Raw genomic sequence first — 22,986 nt, 5'->3', positions numbered from 1 at the left:
TGGGGAGAAAAAGTGTGTGTGTGTGTGTGTGTGTGTGTGTGTGTGTGTGTGTGTGTGTGTGTGTGTGTGTCTAAGTCATAGTTTGTACATTCATTTGTGTTTGCCGATGCCTATGAGAGGGTTCAGAATTCGCCCCGTCCTCAGGAAGTGTTGATAAAACTGGCTAGCCGGAAAGCTTTTGAAAATTATTACATTCCAGTTTAGCCTTGTAAGGCAATTTTTACCCTCCCAGCCCTGTTCTGAACTCCACCTCCACTCTCTCTCCTTCTTCCTGAACAGGAAAGACTGGTTTACGTGCAGCCAGAAAACCAGTTTCTCTCTCTGTCACTTTTGTCTCATTTTGGTGGGCGTTATCATTCATGATTAGCTCAGACTGTTAGTATTCTCTAAATCATCACGTTTATTGGACCATGTTTAAGGTTGTCTGTTTTAAGACACGTAAAATGTTCCATTCCCAGTGTGCACTGGGACATTCCACTTCCCAAAAGTCCCCTAGACTCATACCACAGAGGTTGTTTGGTAGCACACTTCCTGTGTCTGCTTGTGTATGTGTGTGTGTGTGTGTGTGTGTATGTTTGTGTGTGTGTGTGTAGAGAACACAATTAGACTATCTCATCATGTGAAAATAATCCACAAATCCCAAACAATCTGAACAAACTGAACTGACCGAGGCTGAAATTTCTCTGCAGAGCTTGGATGAGCTTGATGACGATGATGGAGAAGAGAAGAAGATGATGGAGGAAAGTCTTACGCAGCACAACACAGTCCAGAACGAGGCGATGACCTCTGACCCCGGAGCGGCCCACTCGATACAGGTGAGAGTGTGTTTTAGTAATGTCAGATATAGAGTGCAGTTACCATTCTGCCTTACAGAGGCAGTGTTGACCACAGAAACACACACAACCGAGTGACGAACAGAACGCAGGGCAGTTGACACTCATTCTGCCTCAAGTCACAATACAAAGCAAGATAATAGCTCTTGGCACTAGACATGACTGTGTTTTGTCTTTTATTTACCTTGTGTTACCACCCATCTAGAGAGGAAACGTGAACCAGGATCACATCAGCATCATCTTTTTGACTTTTTATTTTGGAGTTTTAAAACCCATGACAACATACCAAACAAATTAACAAAAACAAAAGATAAAAATTAAATTGCCCAAGAAAAGAGAAATAAAACAAATGTGTGAATTAGCTGTGTAATTTACAATATTAACAATGAATACATATCAAGTTCATTTAGTGTGTGTGTGTGTGTACAGCACCTATAAAAAGTATTCATAACCCTTTATTTTTTCACATCAATCTACACTCCATACACCACAATGACAAAGCAAATTTTTTAAAATTCAAAAACTGAAATAAGTACATTGCATAAGTATTCATACCCTTTTCTGGGACAGCGGAAATTTCACATTTAGGAGCATTCATATTGCTTGTAGATGTCACACTTCGAGTAGTGTTAACCGGTAGCAAATTAATTTGAATGTGTATTATTTGGAAAGGCACACACCTCTCAATAAAAGTTCTAACAGCTGTAAATGCATATCAGAGCAAAACCAAGCCCTTAGGTCAAAAGACCTGCCTACTGAGTTCAGAGACAAGTTTTCATCCAGGCACACGTCTGGGGAAGAGTTCAGAAAAAATTATGCTGCACTGAAGGTTCACAGAAGCATGTAGCCTCTATTATCCATAATGGAAGAAGTTTGGAAACACTAGGTCTCTTCCTAGCTTTCCGAGCTGGCCTCATGGCCAAACTGAGAAATCGATGGAGAAGGGCTTTGGTTAGACTGGTGACCAAAAACCTGATGGTCACTGTAGTTGAGCTCTGTGATCATATGTGGAGATAGCAGAATCCTACAGAAATACAAACATCATTGCAACACTCCACCGATCTGGTCTTCATGGCAGTGTGGCTAAACTCAATACTCTCCTCAGTGAAGACACATGAAAACACAATTTCTGTACAGCCAAACACAATATAAGCTGGTTTGTTCACACTGCTCTTCTTCATACATCGTATCTATATAGTGACAAGGGGCTGATCTAAGTAAAGCAAGTAGTCCATAGAATTTAAGCTTTATTCCAAATCTTCTGACGTGAATGATAGCTTTGAGTGAGGAACAGACCAAACTTCATTATTCACTAAAAATCCTGCCCACATTTGTCATTTTTAGGGGCTCTTTGAAGGATGAGAATGGCTAACTGTCAGTGTAGAACTCTGGGAACATGATTACGTATTTTTCTGAATGATGCATCGTTTTGGTATATCTAATTTCCTCCTGGTGGGTGGTTGATTTCATGTAGCTTCTAGTTGCTGAATGCATAAAAGAAACAACTAGGAAGTGATATCTGCAATATAATCACATTGACATTGTGTGAGTGCATGCCATCTTGTATTACTTTTCCCTGGAAAGAATTGCTGCTGTATTATTCTGAGAATTTCAAACCTATTATTGTAAAATATGAAAGGACTTTAGCGAGCAATTGTTTGCAACTAAAGACATGGTGAAAAGTGCTTCTCTGAAAAGCCATTCAAACGTGCTTCAGTAAGATTCATAATTTTGTTTAAATAAAGAAACATATTATTGGTTGAGCTGTGAGATTGTGAGTGGTTATGTGTTTCCTGACCATGTTCAGCTGATAAGCCTTGTGGTTATTTCGCCAAGCTCTGTAGTCCCATTTAGCCATTTGCTTTAACAACTAACTTTTTCAAAGAAAGAGAAAAAAATAAACATTTCAACATCACACCATGATACAAAAACTTGTACTTTTAGTTTTTTTTTTTTTTTGGTGTGCACATTATTCCAAAATCATTAGGTACATTAGCAAGCGAGCATTATAACAATGTAGTTTTTGAAAGACCAGATGGGAGTACCTGCCCTTGAAACGCGCTGGGCGTGGTTAATTATTTACTGTCATGAGGTCAATAGTGCTGTTGTAGTGAATGTCGGCACTCCCCGAGACCCTGTTTCTACAGACGAATCACTGCCATTCAGCACAACTGTGTGTGTGAGAGTGGCATCCAGAAAGGTTTTGGAGTGTTCCCTCATTTTATGGGAGATGACAAAAGAAACACTATCTCCCTGTTTTTCTAGGCATCACGTTTAGAGTGGATGGCAGATTTACGCATCCGTGTCAGACACGTGACCACAGAGTGCTTCGAAAATTTGCTGCTGCATTTATCAGTTGCTTGGAATGGCTGTTGTGAAATTCCAAGCCATATTTCACTGCTCTCTGACCTCCCACCAGACATGGCTGTAATCTACAAGCTTTCTACAATATTAATATGATGCCTGACAGTTCTCAGGTTCACCGATTACAGGGTTGGATGCACATGTCTCTGGATATTCTCTGTAGTCTGTTGAAGGCCACTGGTAATTTAAGGATGCAGTAAATTTAAAGATCATAGCTTTATGAGTATTATTCCTAGATATTTTTATGCTGGAGCAAGCATTTCCCTTCTGGTGTTATGTGTGTGTGTTGTTTTGCTGCTGCTCTCTGTAATGAAGTCCTGATCAGCTCAAGGCCTCCATCTGCTTCTGCTTAAGCTGCGCTTTACCTTTCTTTACTTCTGCCATACAAGGAAAACTCACTCTGATACCGGTGAACATTCCACAGGATCATCTCGCTCCAGTGTGGCGCCAATGCGGCAGTGCATCGCTGGAAAATTCAACCCCATCTATGCTCTGTGCAGTTTTCTTCTGGTATTTTCTGCCTCAAAAACCTAGTAAGCTGCCTACCTAGACATCAGCTTCGTAGGTAATTTTGCATGTTAATTAATGGTCAAAAATCATGGATAGAAACTACTGTTAGGTATCATAGGTGCATTTGAACATTCAAATGAAATTGCAAATAGGTGCCTAGGTGGGAAACTCAGTAGGGTTTGATACAGCACTTGCTTGACAGTATGGAGTACATTTATTAACGTTTTGGTCAGAACATCTGCACTAGGGTTTGAGACCTTTGTGTGACAATATTGGGTTAATTCTGAACCAAAGTGTTCATGCTTATTTGCATTTTTAATTAGCACTTCTCGTGTGAAAACGTTAATGCGCTTGGAGGAAGTTTGCATGCATCACCAAGCTGACCCCAGCAATAAGAGCGATGAAATGGTGGCAGTGTAATTTTCACCTGACAAAGGCGCCCAGTAGAAATGTTATGGAGAAAAGCAGAATTTGCATAGTGCAATTAAATGCAGTTTGCTTTAAAACACAGGATTTTTTTTTCTTGCTCTGTAAGCTCAAGGCCTTCGGCATTCCTATTTAATCTTATGATGGCTAAAATATGAATTGTGTATAGGTAACAGGCATGGCCTCTTGTCTCTGGAAGGATTTGAATGTTTACCGCATACAGTATGAAAGATTTAGGGCACATGAGCACAGCTTCAGTATGCCAGAGCAGGCCTTTGCTGGACTTTATTAGACTGGCCTTCTGAGATCCTGAGATTTTACCTTTTTAAATTGGCTGTCAGAATCACAAAGCCCGTCAGATCTCAAACAGCTATGAATTCCTTTTTAAGCAATGTGCAATTTATCAGAAGAGAAACTGGGCTGAATACAATGAATATATTTGCTTTCTCCATTTCAATCACCCCCCCCCCCCACCTCACACACACACATGCACTGATGTTTTCGATGATCAAAATGCCATTTTTTTTTTTTAAGTTTAAACCTGCACAGGGTATTTTGCTTTAACATTTAATTTCTCAACAAGCTCAGGCCAACAACCACCAGCTAGCTGCAAAGACATTCAAAAAGGATTTTGCCTCTGAAATATGTTTTTATGATAGTTGAAACTTTATATGTTCCCCTAGAGCTCTGTGATTAAAGGGATGATGATATTGTGGTGCTGGTGTGGAATCCGATTGCAAACATCTTGCTTCAGCCAAACAATATTTCAAGAGGCTTTGAGGCAATAAGAGGAATGATTAGTAAAATCTGATTGTGGTGGAACTCAAACATTATAAATAGCGAACTGTGTTGCTGGAGCATATGGGTCTGAAAGTGTTATGTATGACAGTTGTTATCAGCCTTTAGTGAGAGTTTGAGAATGACATCCATAACCTGTAGGCCGTCACAGTGATGGAACTTGTTTCTTTGGAGTAAACATAACCATAAGGTTCAGCCCTTTTTGAGTTATAACACATGGATTTATTGTTTTTTTTTCTGGTTTAGCTTTGGTACCTCAGAAAGGGGCATATGAATAGAGTGAGTCATACCGTTCAAAGGCCAACAGAAACTATTGGGAGGCTGGTGTGTGTGGGCTTGTGTTTGTGTATGTACGTGTATTTAGGTCTGTCTGTTCATCCATTAAACCTCATTTTTATGCCTCTGTTTTATTTTTCAGGACACTCCGAGATCCAGAAGTCATAAGAGGTGGGTCTGACTGCATCTAATATCTGTCACTGGGTAAGATATGTCTATTCAGCACTGCACTGCGCAGAGGAAGAGCGAAGGGATTCAACAGTTGTAGCCATTGACCACAACTCTGGACCATTCGCTCATCTGGTGGCTTCTGTCAGATGTAAAAAGTATTCTCCTGGCTTAAAAATTTGCCTTAGTATAAATGCTGAAATAGAAGCGTCTCATCAGAAGAAAGGGATTTAAAGCCTGTGAAACGACAGCATGGCTTAACTGGACTCATTTTCAGAGCCACTGTAAGAACGCCAGTTGCTTTCATTCTCTCAGTTGGCAGCAAAGTCATTCCTGAATTTGTTTCCACTTGAATGATACTTGTGGACTGTTTGTATCAAGCTGAGCAGGCAAAATTAAGAGAAAAGTTCAACTTGGAGACTTTCTCTTTTCCTCACTCCAAACCGTGTCACCTCTCACGTAAACACTTCCTGCCCCAACAATGGCTATTTTTCCTAAACATTTCCAGATGGCACATTCAATTTTTTACACCGGCTGCAGCAGCTGAGTTGAGATTCACAAACCATTTATGAAATTAGGCATTAGTAATTCATTCAACTGTAAGGGAGAAATTTAAAAGTAAATCTGTGAGCTAAATAGTGGTATTATCTATACTGAATTTACCACACTTTTATCTTTATACTGTGCTTACAATCTTTTAAACTTTGATTTAAAAGTTGTCCTGCAGCGCTTGTGCTTCACACATGAACGATTCTCAATTTTTTTTTTTTTTTTTTTTATGTGGGAACCATATAACAACATCTAGTGACCATTATATCATAGTTGGCTCTAGTAACAGCAAAACAACCACCCAAAACATGCTAGCATTGGCGTAGCAACATGCTAACAACCAATCAGAACACCTCAACATCCCAGCAGCTAAAAATCCATCTAATCAGTTGAACTAGTTCATTTAAATGAACAAACTGATTCACTAAAATGAATCAGACCTCCCAGTTTACTTTTGCTTGGATTTTGCACCGAAAGTGGCAGTGTATTGTGGGTCCTGGGTGATGCAGACAAAAGCCCATCTGAAGCTCAGTCTGGCTGTTTGATTAGTCGCCCATCTTTCTGCCCTGATACTTGCACTCAAACACCCAGGGCTCTGCCGCAGCCGGCACAACAGGTGGACGGCAGAACCGGCGGCTGAGACAACAACAGACATGCTTCTCAATGCATCAGAACAAAAGGAAGAGCTAGCCATAAACATTCAAGTAATGATGTCCCATTGCAGATAATAAATTATTGTTCTGGTGAGAAGTAAAATATGCGTACTATGGCTATTTGAGTGCTAACCAAAAGTTTATTCTTTAGGAATGAACACAAAATAAATTAAATCTGCAGCCAGCTAGTATGGCCAACATATTTAGAGTTGAACTCTCTCTCTCACTCTCTCTCTCATGCACACAAAGCCCCCTGCCAGGTTTCCAGGAGCAGATCATTACCTCTGCCTCCTCCTGTTTCCTCTCCACAGGGGACTAATGCAACAGAGTGGCTGTTACATTCCCAGGACATGAACATTCAGATTGGACATCTGCTCCGTTCTCCGTGTCGATCAGATTCAAACTACTACACTATACTGATAGAGCCACGGCAAAATACATCACACACCTCATCTGGACACAATAGTGGACCTTTTACTTTAGGGTTTCCTTTTATTATTATTATTATTATGATTACTACTTTTATCTGTCTTCTACAGTGTTGAACAAATATCAGGGCCAAATGCATTTTTTGAAACTACGGTTTTACATTTTCTAAAGAAAAGAACTTGTCGCCACTATGCTAGATTGTTGCCAGAGCATTGCTATGTGGTTGCTAGGTGGGTTCTTTGTCAAGGAAAAGAAGGAAAAATAAGGGCGCACCCAAAAGGTCACTAGTCGCTGCTCAGGTCCATAATTATGATGTTCTAGGAAAGTTCAGTCACTTCAAAGAAACTCAAAAAACAAACAGTTTGAGATACAGTACATAACACAAATTTGCGGGAAGATATACTCTTAGGGTTTTCTTAAGATCTCTAATCCTAAGCATGAGCAATGAGTCCGTATGACCTGAATATCCTTATTAGATGAAGAACTTCACTGTACCTGCTCATTAGCTGGAGGACTGGAACGGCCGTTTGTCAAAAGAGAGACACTCTGGGAATAACTGAGGAGAACATTTGAGCTGGCAAATGGTTTTTCAGTACCTGAGAGAACGTCACTCAACCAGACCTCTGTGCATGGTAATGTTCTGGGGGCCAGAGCTCCCTTCAGCCCGTCTGCAGTTAGAAAGTGTAAAGATCTGTAGATGAGAGAGGCCAAGCGATTGGAGCTAGTTCCAGTCAGAGCAGGATATTCCTGTGGTGCCAGTGTTGCCTTTGTCACTTTCAAAGCGATTTCACAGCCATTTTTCAGAATTAGTTTTTTTTTTTTTTTTTTTTTTTTTTTTTTTTTGTAGCTGTGAAATGTAAATGTTTGAAATGTAAAATGGCAAGTTGTTTTGATTAGGGCTATGTCTTCTTTTAACTTGAGGGTGGCTGCAAATGTGTGCTGCAGATTTGAACAGCACATGCTTCAAAACAACATGAAACTGAATTTGCAACACATTTAGCTTCTGTTTTGTCTATCCAACTGAAAAAAATAAAATAAAATTATATGTTGGACAAACATGGTTTTAACCGTGTAGATTTTATTAGATTAAGAGGCGGTGTTACATTACACACAGATAAAGCAATTGTTATGTATAATGCACATCCTTGACTATTTATTCCACACATAATTAAGACTAAAAATATATATAAAAAAGTATTAAATATAAAAAAATTGAAATAATTTTCCACAAAATTATTTATTTTCTATTACAGTAATTGATACATCACAATAATCTGTAAAGCTGCTATGAAACAACGTGTATTGTGAAAAGCGTTATACAAACAAACCTGACTTTACTTGACTTGAGCAACTCTGAAAGGGATAGTTCACCCAAAAATAAACATTACTCCATGATTTACTCACCCCCAAGCCATTCTAAGTGTATTTGACTTTCTTCTTTCAGACGAATACAATCGGTGTTATATTTAAAAATGTCCTGGCTCTTCCAAGCTTTATAATGGGAGTGAATGGGGGTTGAGATTTTGAAGCAAAATAAAGTGCAAAATAAACTCCACATGGCTCTGGGGGGATAAAAAAAGCCTTCTGAAGTGAATCGATCAGTTTTTGTAAAAAAAAAAAAAAAAAAACCTAATCTCTAGCTTCCTCTAACTGTTGTATGCGTGTTCACGAGAGAGTGGTGTCCAGCGAATAATGTAGGATGTAGGTGTAAAGTAAGTAAATCATGGGGTAATTAAAATTTTTGGGTGAATTGTCTCTTTAACTAGGAATTTCCCTGAAGAAACTGAAGGCACTAAAAGATCAGCAAAGAAAATAAATAGGCTCAGTTTAGATTTCATGATATCCTTTAAGATGTGTATCCAGATGATTCTCTGGATAAGACTAGCCACAGAGATTCTGTTTCAGGCATGTTATTTCCGCACTGTCAACATCACCAATCGGAAGTGCAAAAATTTCATTGGTCGGGCGCCCCAAATATCAGTCTCACTTCTGATAGATTAAATCATTAACATCTACAGTTTCCATGCAAGGAGTTCATTAATCCACAAATTCTTGGGCAGGTGAAAAAAAAAAGACCACACATACAAGCCTTTCTCTGATTCGTTGCCAGTTCTTTTCTTCCCGCTTTTGTGGAATCTCACTCCTGGCTCAGAAAAACACTCCGAAGTGAAAAGAAGGCCTAATAATTTGATTCCAGGAAAGGGGTTATCAGCCGAATGAGTGAAATATTATGCAGAAATCCTCTCCAAGTCTTCCACATATGTAATCACTGAAATGAAGCTGGTTAAAACAAGTTCTACATGAATATCCCCAGAGTGTCTGGCCTAAGTGAAGAGCGAGAGAGTTGGGGAGAGGGTGAAACAAATGGAAAAAGACAGAGATTCTTACCCAACCCCCCTCCCACCTTTTCTGACTAGCTGCACAGCAGTGTCCCAAGGCACAGTCCTGTCAGGAGCAGGTCTGTTCTTCTCACTAATGAAAGCGCATTGCTCTAATGCCTTCTACTGTGCCATAAAAAGGCTTTTCATACTCTGATAATTTACTACTTGAGCTTTCTTATTTCCGCTCCTATGACATAAATGATGCACTTTCCGAGCCATTATGTTAGAAAAAGGTTGAGGTCTCATTTGAGGGGAGAAAAATGTGTGAAAAGATGTTTTAGCAAGGCATTTTTAACCAGAACACCGAATGAAAAAGTGCGCACCTGCGTTTTTTTATTTATGCTTTTAAGATGTGTCTACATTAGAGGTGTGCAGTACAGTCGCCTATTAGTCACAAATGGGGCACACTGATCGAAAATGCTATTTCAGCATTAATAAGCATGACCCTTTTTAGTTTGTTGTGTGCTGTATATGACATGTTCAAAAGGAAGGGAATATAGATTAATTTACATGTTCCAGATAATATATATATGTATGTATGTGTATATATGTAAGTTGTTTTGCATTAGAAGTGGTTTAACACTCAAAAATGTGTTGTTGTTTTTTTTTTTTGTGTGTGTGTATGTGTACAGCGATGAAGACGGAAGCCGACATCATCCCCGACACGGAAGGGAAGGCAGTGGCGCCGCGTCCACAACCCTGGAGAGAAGGATAGAGGAGCTAGAAAGGGTACGTTTCCGTGCATTTACCATCAAGATAAAGCTGCCTGTCCTACCTACAGCTTTTCACATACGTCCTGTCCCAAACGGCACACGTTCCTCATACCAGTCGAGTCCAATTGTTGGCTCAAACTGCAAAAACGTCAACATTTCAGCTGGTTTCTGATGCCTTCGTGCTATCTTTTGGCTGACACTAAATGACTGGTGCCATTTCTGACTGTCTCTCTGCACAATACTGACCTTTCACTGGAAGACACCTCTGTCGGCAGCGCTTTTACGAAACTCCACAAGACCAAGCCCTGTGCCTTTCACTCTCAAATGGCAGCATACTTACAAACCTGGAACCCACACGAATTCGTTGTCATATACTGATATTAAATTTAATTTTAGCCTGGGGTCCGTATTCCCAGTAAGCCCTGAGTTGTTTTAGTGCCTTATCAAACAGCGGTTTCACATATAACTCTCAGTGTGACTCAGACAGCACTGTAATAACCTTCAACTTAATTGACCTCAGATTTTTATGCAACACATTTGCATGCAGTGAACGCTTTATTTTACTGGTGAGTTGAATATTTCTTAATCCTTGAGATCAGCTGAACAGCAATCTTAAAGACACGTGACCAATAAGAGCACATGCTTCATGATCGTGAGAGGAACATCTATAGTGACAGTCAAACGAGGTGCTGTACTATAGTCATAAATATTAATGTGTCTCAGAGGATGTAAGAACATATGTTCACAGGCTCCTACATGTAGGTGTGCTGGAGGGTGAACATTTGTAATGGGGAGAATTGAGAACTTACCTCCTAAATGAAAGCTGAGGGGGACACAGACAGCAGATTTCTACGTTGTTTTGAATAAAACAAACAGCACATCCTAACCATGCCTGATGTGCCAAGTTTGTAATAAGCTATTTTTCTATCCATACCGAAAATTATGTCTCTATTTGACAATGCTTGATATTTAATATATGTTGAATAATACGATGTGGAGCAGGATTTTTAGAGCAAACAAGTGTCACTATCAAGCTCAATGCTGCAGAAATATAACCAAGCAACTGACAAAAGGTGCTTTCTCTTGTCCATGTGCAAACGTTGATGTAAAATAAGGTGCAAAATCATTTGGAAAAGACCACTAACAGTGCTTATTTGTATATAGAAGTATGAAAGTAAGCAAAGCTTACTACGTACTGTCGTAATTGTGTTTAAGGCTTTGGATCTGATTGAATTGCACTTTCACAGGAGTTGGCCGCAGAGAGACAGGAGACCAGTCACCTGTTGAAAGCCCACCAGGACAAGGACGAGATGATCATGAAGCTGAAGGAGGAGATCGACCTGCTAAACCGGGTGAGAAGCCAACAGCGACCTCGTAACGCCTAAATGAGAGATTTTACAAGCGCACATGTCCAGAAGCGTCATTACAAATAAGCGTTATCTGTCATACTTATTGCCATTTCCCACATTTCATTTGCGCATGGAAACAATGTCGATATAACTGCTATTAACGTGTCTATTAATTAGAAGTGACAATTTATAGGCTACTTGCACACATGCTTTTACAGCACTTTACCTGAAATCAGGGTTCCTATGCACTTTCCATTTCCAAATTCCATACTATTCCTATTAAAAGTAGGCCTTTATAGCAGCAAATGGTCACAGAGAGGTGACAAACAGTGAAGTATACAAAGAGGCAACACACACTTGTTCAGGTGGCATGTGAGCTGAAGATTTCCACAAAACAGCAAACATTTAATCGTGAAGTAGCCACTGTCATTTTGTTACCAGCGCAAACAAGAGGTGCTTTAGTACTTGTATTTCACCAGGATCGGTGTGTTTGTCACATGAGCAGTCAGCACACTGTTATATTTATACTCGTTTACACCACTAATGGACATTACTCCTCCTATAACCTCTCACACTATTTACTAAGGAATCTCGCAGACTGCGGTTATGTCTTCCATCGAGTTTGCAGGGGTTTTGCTTTCTGTAAAGCTAGTTACAGTGTCAAGGTCCATAAAAGGTATGAAAGTCTTCGTCACAAAACCACAAATTAAACAGAAATGATTATCAAATGACTATCTCGCAGCAATCAGCTCCATATTACAAAGACTATCAGTGGTTTAGCGGCAGATTACAAATAAAATTATCCTATGATTTAGGGTCACAAACCTCATTTCCTGACATGTATAATCATCTTTTATTATATATATATATATATATATATATATATATATATATATATATATATATATATATATATATATATATATATATATATATATATATATATATATTAGTTAATTTGCACACTGAGTGTAGTGTAGAAAGTACTGCAGCTGTAAGGATGCATTTGAAATGTAAAAGTGTGGGTGTAAGCAAAGGTGATATGTATATTTTGTGGAATAAAATGTGTAGCAAAATAAGATCCTCGGCCAAAGCAAATTTTTAAAAGAGAGAGAGAGAGAGAGAGAGAGAGAGAGAGAGAGGGCTTATACCCCTTACACATTGAAATGAAAAAAAGAGCTGTTCAATTCTGGCATCACCTGACTCAATCTGACACTGAATCTGTTCAATATAAAGCTCTTCTTGACAATAAATCCACCCCCAACACAGTTTCTCATCCTTTAAATACATCCTTTAAATACATTAAACTAATGAAGGAAACTCAAACTGAGTCTGACTCCAATCACAACCCCAACATTCATAAACAAATTGACAGAAATCTGAAGTATAATGATGAATAATGAATTTGACCTCTAAACCAAACTCCAGTGTTATTCCGAGAGAACTGCGACTATGCAAACACTGTGAACTGAATCAAATAGAGGATGAGAAACACTTCCTTCTTGTCTGCCCCAAATACACCACTACAAGGGAAAAATTCATTCCACAATTTGAAACATTGAATTGTTCATTTTTGACTCTAAATGACTCCGAGAAACTACACTATATACTTGGAGAGAATGAGATGGCAGTCAAACAAGCTGCAAAATATTTATACACGATACACACCATACGAAATGGCTAATTTATTGTATTCAACTGCGTTATTTGATATTCTTAATTGTATATAATTAGAATTACTATTATTAATATTAGAAATATTATCTGCTGTTGTTATTTTTATTGTATTGTATTGATCTATTTTTCTCTCATTCATTACTCATTTATTGTCTCCTTTTACTTTGATGATGTAATCATATTTTCTGTGTTTAAATGCTTTGGCAATACTGTAACTCAAATGTCATGCCAATAAAGCAACTTGAACTTGAATGAGAGGGAGGGAGAGAGAGACTGTATTTACAATACTATAATACAAATGTCATGGCAATAAAGGAAAAAAAAATGAGAGCTTGATTGCAACAACTTTTATTCACAAAAACAACACCACAAAAAAAGTCATTAAAAAAAAAAGATGAAATGGAAAAAAAAAAAAAAAACACACTTCAACCTATTTTTTGGGGTGTAGCCTGCACCCAAAGTCAAAGCCCTGGGTGTAAATTTTTCACCAAAATTTAAAAACACGACTCGGCAAAGCAAAAAGTGGAGTGAAAATGTATGTAAGAAGTATCAGTGCTGTATGTAAGTTTTTGACTACTAAAGCATAAAAAAAACATGTTTGCAGATATTTAAGAAACATGCTAAGTGAACTTGTTTATCTGAAAAACAATGCTACAGTCAGTTATTCTCCTTTGAAAATGTACATTCCGTGTCGGAATGTCTGTCTTTGTTTTGGTCTGTGTAACCTGCCCACTGCCAGTTCATTTAATTGTATTTCGGCACCCCGAGTTGCCAGTTGGCAGAGAAAACAGCGTATTTCATTTAAGTCATGGAAGCTGCCACATGAAAGAGGTCAGAGATCAAACATTCTACCCATCCTAAAAAGCCTTGGCATCCATCCAAAAAAGTGTATGATCAATGGTATAATAAAATACCTATAAATATTGGAGATGCGTTTCAGAGATGGACACCGCTTAAAACAGATAAAGGTTTTAAAATGAATGCTGAGCTGGCAAATTTTCTGATGTATCCTGGCTACTAGTAGGAATATTTTTAAGTAAATTCAACATTCAGACAGTATTCGCATTGACCCTGTGTTGCATGGTACCTGGCTGTTAAGAAAGTGTGTATTTGAGACAGTGTGGCCAACTAGTGCGACCTCCGGAGGATGCAGCAGCCTGCAAAATAAAACGCAGATTCAGAGTTATACAAATCCACATGAGGTGGTTTATAATTTGCAAACAATACAAATATTGCAAACATATACATTAGCTGATCAATTTACAGTGTAAGGCTCGATGCTTTCCATCGTCAGGTGGGCTTGTTCCTGTTGGTGTCGTCAATCTGGCAACCTGCATGTCCGTCTAGTCTGAGGATGAGGGGCCTCTCCAATATTTTGAATTTGGACAGCAATACCTAGTTAGGATGTCAATCATACAGACACCACCTATAAACCACAAAAAGCACATTTATCAACAACATTGGGGCTTATAACAGATACAAAAGCGTTTACAGCTACAGCACCGTGTAATATTCTCCACTGCAAATCAATGCTTATTCAATGGTGGTGTAACAAGCACCCTCCAAACTGGCTTCATTTCATCTCCCAACCCAAGCTTATCCCTCCACACTGTATCAACCCTCCCATTCAAAGTAGCTTTATTTAAAATTTTGGCCGATACCGATAACTGATAATTCTTTAAATATGAAAGCCGATAATCGATATGTTGTCCGATAAATCTAAATCCACATTTTTACATAATTTATAAAATGAAATAAAATAATGCTTAAATAATGGAAACAAGTTACTGGAAAACATTAATTACGTGTAAAAAAAAATAAAATAAAACTCGTAGTGGATCGGGGGTCCCAACAATAAGACGATGGAGTGTGTTGAAAGACGATAATCATGTAAGGACTACAGCCAGAGATATTGTCAAAATCATTAAATATGATTTTTATCGCCGCATAACTGACACTTTGACAGCCTGTGAGGAAAATAAAAAATTAGGCTATTAGCTTAGGCTACTTCTCACTGAAAATGTTTTAAAAATGTCTTAAAACAGGTCTATTATAGCCTACAATGAATTATAGGCCTATAGCCTAAGTAAAATTCTCCGGCATAAGTTTGACTTGCCCAAAGTTTGTACGTTGCTTGTATGATATCCACTGGCTCGCCTTCACGGTCTAAAACAGAAGTAGCCTATTTCCAATAGTATTGCAATGCACCCGCGTTACAACCCCGAATAGTCAGCCAGATGTGTCGTGGACACGCTCTTGGCTATTCCTGTAAGAATTTGTTACAGGAGTGTTACTAACAACACTCTGAAACACAGCAAATAAACCCAAATAATTCACAACTTTTTTAATAAGGTAATATTCTCTTTATAATATTATGTTTAGGACATTCCCAATTATAGTTATTAATTTTGTGCATTGCTGTTCAAGCTGCGTGTGCTGAAGCTGAAGAGCTGAATAAACTGAAGTGCTGCCAGCTTATTTAACACAATGAAACGCTTCATATATTCAGATATTTATACAACATAAATATAATATTACAACTTATATATGTACAAAAAGATGCAAATGCACAAATGAACTCTTACTAAGTTGTGTGCTAATCAGAATGTGTAACTTCTGTTGTGGATGCGGTATTTTCCTTTTCAAAGTGATTCCAATAATATACGGAAACCAAACCGAAAGAATTCATAACATTGTATTATATTACCGTTCTCATTATAATGTTTTATATTAATATATATATATATATATATATATATATATATATATATATATATATATATATATATATATATCTATATCATATTATTAATGTTGTAAGCTTGTAAGCTGCTGTTTGAGCTGCGTGCGCTGAGCTAAAGATGATCACCAGCAAACTGAATGCTCTATTAACTCTCTATATAGCTTAACCAAACGCATTCTATATGAGAAATATCTGATTTATATGCATAAAATATACAATATTACAATGTACAATTACAAGATCCGTTGTGGATGCGCTCTTTCCTTAACAATGCCCTAATACACAGGCAAACAAAGATTCCGTAACATTATTTTACAGTCAATTACAAACCATCATGGTGAAAATAAAACATATAAAAATAATATTCAAAAAACTGTATTTTCCTTTTCAAAGTGATTCCAATAATATTTCAAGCAATTACAAACCATCATGGTGAAAAGAGCACATCTAAAGTGTCTCTGCAGGAAACAATGCATTATTTATCGGATTTAAGATATCGGCCAAATTCTCTTATCGGTTCGATAACGATAACAGAAAAATTTACATTTATCGGCCGATATATCGTGCATCCCTATAAAATTTTAACAAAACATTTAACATTGCTTTTCCACTAACAGTCTCCAAATCCAAATTTTGTAGTTCAACAAAATAAGGGTGCACTTTGTGTCTGTGTAAACTTCAAAAACGTGTATTTGTGTCATGTCCATGTGTATTATGTGTTCAGTGTATAGCATATACAAGCACTTGACAACCAATACAGTGATGTCATTTTATGATAGACAGACAGACAGCTAGCTAGATGTGGGACAAAGGCTAAACCCTCCATTGTGGTTGCTCTCTTTTTCCATCTACCTTGTCATTCTTGTTTTTTTACTTGTATGTATAATATGGTCATGTATATTATTCAAACAAATAAATCTAATTTGAAATAAAGAAAAATAATATTCTTCCTATACATTACTGTGTGTGTGCACTGTGAATATATATGACATCTCCATATTACTTATATATATCATTAGTTATAAGTAAATGTTCAGATGTTAAACTAGGTATGTACGATATTATTGGTATGTTATCAAAATCGGCCGATAAAGGCTTAAAATGCAAATATCGCCATCTGCCCGATATGAAAAATTATGCCGATATGCCTTGCTGATAAGACGAGTAACTCACATGTGCAATATGTGTAATATGTTTTTTTTTTTTCAAATGGATTATGAAAAATACATGGAGCTCTAAAAGATTTTCAGAATTTGTAAAACACTTTTGCTTTAGACCATCTACAAATGTTAAATATTCAGATAAAATGTTAAGGATTGCTTTATAGTTGCTTTATATTTATTTTCAAAGCTTTCAGTGTACTCTCATTATAAAATAACTTCTTTGTTGATTTAAATCTCAAAAGTAAGTTTTTGTTAAAAACTAACCAAAATGAAAAATATTTTGGTTATAATCTCTGTAAAGGAAAGACTTGGTTGTTGTTTCTAAACAAAAAGAAATATATCGTTATCGACATTGGCTATCGGCCAAAATGAGTTGAAAAATATCGGCATATCGGGAAAAAATCCAATATCGTGCATCCCTATTAAAAAACATTTTCTTTGTTGTCCTAATACTTTGGCAATACAAAATGTATTTTTGTCATGCCAATAAAACTTTTTGAATAAAGAGACAGAGATTTGTTCTCATACTTTGATAGACTGTGTAACAATTTTCAACATGGGAAACAGCACACATCAAGACACTGCAACAGTACTTCTCATTGCATCACAGCTGTGCATTATACATTATTACTGTTTACTATTTACTGCACATGCAGATTTTCAACATTGGCTAACTCTAGTGATTCAGTAGTCCAGCCAGATCAGTGTCTCAAACTCTCCATCACGTGTTCTACTTTTAGACTTTCTGCAGGGAATAGGCCTACACCCAGTAGGTGGTTCTGACCCTTTTATGTCAGGACTGTTATCTTTGTCTGAGCTTGCAGTCTGTTCTCTCATTTCCTTCCAATACAAACAGAGCTTCAGAGGCCCATGCCAACAAATACCGTCAGCTCTGCCATTGCTGGACTCAAACCTTTTCCCTGCGTCTCATGTTTTCATGTATCTTCCCTATAATGCACTTAACACACACACACTAACAGAATACAAATATAAAGAAATAAACATTGTAAACCCAGCTTCCACGGTCAAATATAAGGAGGTCACCTTTCAACTAAAAACAACACCACATTTATCTTGACTGCTCACAGCTACAAAGGACAACAAGATGTGTTCTTTCCTAACACCACGTCTGTGTCCCAAACAGGCCCATGCCTCACAAACTCCAGCATGTGCACGCTTTAATCACACTATAATTAACCACACTCTCTGAAACACAGAAGCACACAAACATTTCCTTCTTCAAATCTTCCATTACCCATAGTGTACCTCTCATCTACACTTCGACAGATAAACACCTCACAGTACAACCACACTTCAATGGACTATAGCACAAATACAGCAAAGTATCCTATAAATACACTAATAAAATACATTACTAATTAAATCAATTCACATTTACAAACTCCTGTACTAAGACCAGAAATGTTTCACATACACTACATCATTGTCAAAACAATCCGTGTTCGCACAGAACATCACTGTATTGGTTGTCAAGTGCTTGCATATGCTATACACTGAACACATAATACACATGGACATGACACAAATACACGTTAGGTTTACACGGACACAAAGTGCACCCTTAGTACATGGGATGTTAGTTTTGAAAAGTAGTTGAATAGTTGTTCATAGTATTTGAGCTCTTTGAAACGTGTGCTGTGAGTAATCCCGCTGACTGTCCGTCATCGTTAGTGACTGAGGAAACTGTAAATGAATCTTGTCACTTTACTGCCACAGCTTTTTGATGAGGCGACAGCTTGTTTGCCATTAATTGAACCTGCTAATGTTTCATTTGTTATTATTAATACTGCTCTGGCAAAAGGTGACCCGAATAATAAGCTACGTTTGAACTTTCAATGGTAGTGTAGCAAGCAACGGCAACAAATACATAGTTACGACAATGATAACGTCCTGGTATTAGTGTACTTTACTGGGGAAAAGGCCATTGCTTACAAAGTATAGATGCCATTACCCTCACCACACACTTACTTGCTCAATTTACACTTTTTAACACACCGACTTGCACAACTAGCAATGACTTCCTAACTCCTCCTACAAAACCACACAATATTGAACAGCATAGGAGATATGCATGTGCAAAACTACTTGATTAAACTGAACAGCTGTTGCTAGTTGATACTGTAAATACTAGTCAAAATTTAATCATTTTAATGTTACATTTTAGAAATAATACATTATTTTGAAAAGTCGATATCTGGAGCGGAAAACAAAATTCATTTCATTTCACATCAGATTTTGCATGCATGCGTTTTCTTCCTGACGCTCTCTGCGGGATCAGAGAAATGTCTGCTAGGAAGATGAGTAAGGTGTACTGGTTTAAAGTTTCTTACTTTTAGACTAGTTGACTAGATTAATTAATTGTAGTGCACATCCCAAAGAGGAGCATCTTGATTTACTACATTGAGACAAATTTCTCTTTAATACAAATTTATGCTACAAATATCATATTGTAACACCTTAACGTCAAACTTGGAATCAATTGACAATCGAGTATCCCTTGTGCTTTGTGAGAAGAATAATTCTGTCTGCATATTTCCACATTTTTCAGGATCTGGATGATATTGAAGATGAGAACGAGCAGCTCAAACAGGAAAATAAGACCTTGCTCAAAGTGGTCGGCCAACTCACCAGGTAGAACCCGGTGACCCGAGGATGGCTGAAATGGGTCTGCGTCTAGCTGCGGCAGCCGGAGGGATTCGTGAACGATTCGACCGCCTCTTGCCTCTGTCCTTTACATGTTCTGCTCTGGTCTGTTGTCGTCACTCTATGGAAGAGGATGCGTGCGCGCCTTGGGGAGGCTTTGAGAACCCGGACCTCTGGATGTTGAACCAGGCTGCCCGATGCGGTGTTACTCGAGTCCTCCTGCTTTTACGAGGGTCGTCGAAAGGATCTCACCTTCTATTTAATGTAAATGTGTGTGTACATAGGCTACGCTGATTTTTCCTTTTAAGACTTGCGCAGGACAACGAAGGAAGAGAGAGAGGAAATGCCTTTGAACATATGGGGTCGGCAACAAATTTATTTTCTTTCCTTTTTATTCTTCTAGCTCAAATCACTCATCGAATCGCACATCTTTGCTATATTGGGATGATAGACGCATTCTGCCCTTTTTTTGTCACACTTTCAAAGGACTGCTTTTGGGATATTTCAGCTTCAAGGGCTCCTATATCAGTTAAAACTGGCCACAATTGCCTTTAGATTTAAAGTCTGTCTCTTTAACACACATCACTTCTATTACCTGTGAGTCCAAGAAGTGCCTGTTAGACAGGAGCCCATATCTAAACTTAAGGCCTCATTTTAAACTGGGTAACTGATCCTCCCCGGCGGTTGGTGGTACTAGGTGCGATTCTGTGTTTCGGCCTCTGAGAACATGATGCTATGAACGTGTTTCTGGCTTGGAGCTTGCAAATGCTGTAATGAATATTGTAATTGTCAGATTTTTTTTACATTTTACATGCTGTTCAAATGTTTACGAGTTGTTTAAACTCTTGGTATCAATAGATGTAGCTATTCATCATGCACAGTTAGCGCGACATATAGCCTAGGCTGCTGCTGTGCATCTTCAAAATAACCAAATTGATTTAAGATGATATTAAGCACGTTCATGGAGTCTCTCATAGCTGAAAAAGATGGAGATATGACATTACATTAAATTGCGATTGCAAGGTCACCACTTTGGGGTTCATATCTACATTGAAGCTAATCTACAGTGCTAATGAAATGTATTCTGTAAAGTCATATGACGGGGTCATTTGTTTTTTTTTTTGGTTTTAGACTATATTGGGGTGGGAGATATCTGCATCCCACTGCTTTACATAATGCATGTACAGAAGATTAAATAAAAGTTTCAATAAAAATCTTTCATGACATAGCCTATTTATTTTTCTGTAGTAACTTTTTTCATTACTTTATTGTGGAAAAACCTGCTTAAAACCAGTAAAGTTTTTATGTATAATTTACATTCTTATAACTGTACTGAATTACAGTTCAATTAAGTTATTATTAAAGTACTCAAATTATGGCTTATTCAAAGATTGTTGTTATGAGAATCATCCATCCCTATTTAGAATTTAATACTGACAAATGAGGAAAGGAGTTCTGTCATCATTTACTCTCCATCATGTGGTTCTACACCTACTTTCTCATCACTTTCTATATACACACACATATACATACAGCATGTGAAAAAAGGCCCGCAAATCCCCCCCCCCCCCCCCAACTCATTCAAATGTCACTCAACAACTGTAGGATGACTTCAAGTGACCTTCAGTAAGAATGCCAAACGGCAGCTGGGGTCAAGTGCACAGTGAGGGACAGGGCTGAAGTTGTGCAAAGCCAGAAATAAGCCCTTCATCAATAAGAAGCAAAGAAGAACCAGGCTGAGGTTTGTAAATGACCATAAGGATTGGACATTCTCTGGTGAGTTCAATTTTTAGCTTTTGCGATTTTTAGTATTGCGATTACAGCTCTAAAAAATGTTATTGTTAAATGTTGTGAAGTAATGTGTCTGTGAAGTAATGAGTCCTGCACTTTCTGTCTTTGATGACACATAAAAAAACTGTGCATACTATGTGAATACTATGAAATATGTTGCCTTATTCTGTGTAAGAAACCACATCATCTCACAGAAGGATTTATTTGAAACACTCGACTGATGTTATGAAGTGAGTTTGCAGTAAAAACATGTTAGTAACATGTTAGTAAATGTGGTATTTTCACGGGCTTTTACTACACAGAGCCATAGTTCACTGACAAGCTGTGCAAACAGCTTTTATAATCGCAGAACGATTTCTTCGATTTCATAATCGCACGATTATATCGTCTGCGATTATGAACGCGATTTTGCATAGCTTGTCAGTGAACTACGGCTCTGTGTAGTAAATGCTGCTCCATTTGAAAATACTTGATGGAAATTTACTACTAATCACAGAACCGGCTTTACTGACAAGATGCGCATTACAATCACATTCAATTAATCCTGCAGCCCTAGTTGCAGCATGGCACGGCATGACACGACAACTGTCACGTCTGGTGTAGACACGGTGTAATGGTTAGACAGAGACCTGGAGAGGCCTACAAGACAGTGTATCACACACACTGTGAAATTTGGTGGAGGATCAGATCAGTGATGATCTGGGGGTGCTTCAGCAAGGCTGGAATCGCACATTTGTCTTTGTGAATGGCATGTGAATCAAGCCAAGTACAAGGTTGTCCAGGAAGAAAATTTGCTTCCTTCTGGTCTGACAATGTTCCCCAACTCTGAAGATTGTTTTTTCCAGCAGGACAATGCTCCATGCCACACAGCCAGGACATTTAAGGTGTTGGTGGAGGACCATTAGATCAAGACCCTGTCATTGCCAGCCCAATCTCCAGACCTAAACTAATTCAAAACCTCTGGAATGTGATCAAGAGGAAGATGTATGGACACAAGCCATCAAACAAAGCAGAGCTACTTGAATTTTTGCACCAGGAGTGGCATAAAGTCACCCAACAGCAATGTGAAAGACTGGTGGAGAGCATGCCAAGACTCATGAAAGCTGTGACTGAAAATCAGGGTTATTCCACCAAAAACTGATTTCTGAACTCTCCCAAGTTAAAACATTAGTATTGTGCTGTTTAAAAAGGAATGATCTTTATTTATTTATTTATTTATTTTGACCAGTTGCCATTTACTGCAAATAAATGCTTTATTTGGTATTTGGGGAATTACCATTTTAACTAGCATTAGGCAAATGCTAGTTTATAAATAAAATAAAATAAAAAATAATCTAATAATCCAAATTATGTTCCACAGAGGTAGGTCATAATTGTAAAGTCATAGTAGGTCATAAAATAAGTCATAATTGGAAAAACACGAAGGACAGTACATAAAGGCAATTTTCACTTTTGGGTGGACTATCCATTTAACTGACATGAAATATGACCATAATCTA

General features: G+C 37.8%; 1 protein-coding gene across 1 annotated transcript in view; it reads left to right on the top strand.

The window, feature by feature from the left end:
• Nucleotides 1-20,929, top strand: part of LOC109051470 (PRKC apoptosis WT1 regulator protein-like) — a 53,492-nt gene extending 32,563 nt beyond the window's left edge. The window contains exons 2-6 of the mRNA XM_042742366.1: nt 690-815; nt 5,350-5,378; nt 10,020-10,116; nt 11,348-11,452; nt 19,602-20,929. Coding sequence (XP_042598300.1) covers nt 690-815; nt 5,350-5,378; nt 10,020-10,116; nt 11,348-11,452; nt 19,602-19,688 — 444 coding nt within the window. The 3' untranslated portion in view covers nt 19,689-20,929. The remainder of the gene's footprint in view (nt 1-689; nt 816-5,349; nt 5,379-10,019; nt 10,117-11,347; nt 11,453-19,601) is intronic.
• The last annotated feature ends 2,057 nt before the right edge of the window (nt 20,930-22,986 follow it).

The sequence above is a fragment of the Cyprinus carpio genome, chromosome A4, assembly GCF_018340385.1.
Source record: "Cyprinus carpio isolate SPL01 chromosome A4, ASM1834038v1, whole genome shotgun sequence".
Taxonomy (NCBI): Eukaryota; Metazoa; Chordata; class Actinopteri; order Cypriniformes; family Cyprinidae; genus Cyprinus; species Cyprinus carpio.
This window is presented reverse-complemented; position numbering and strand designations above follow the sequence as displayed.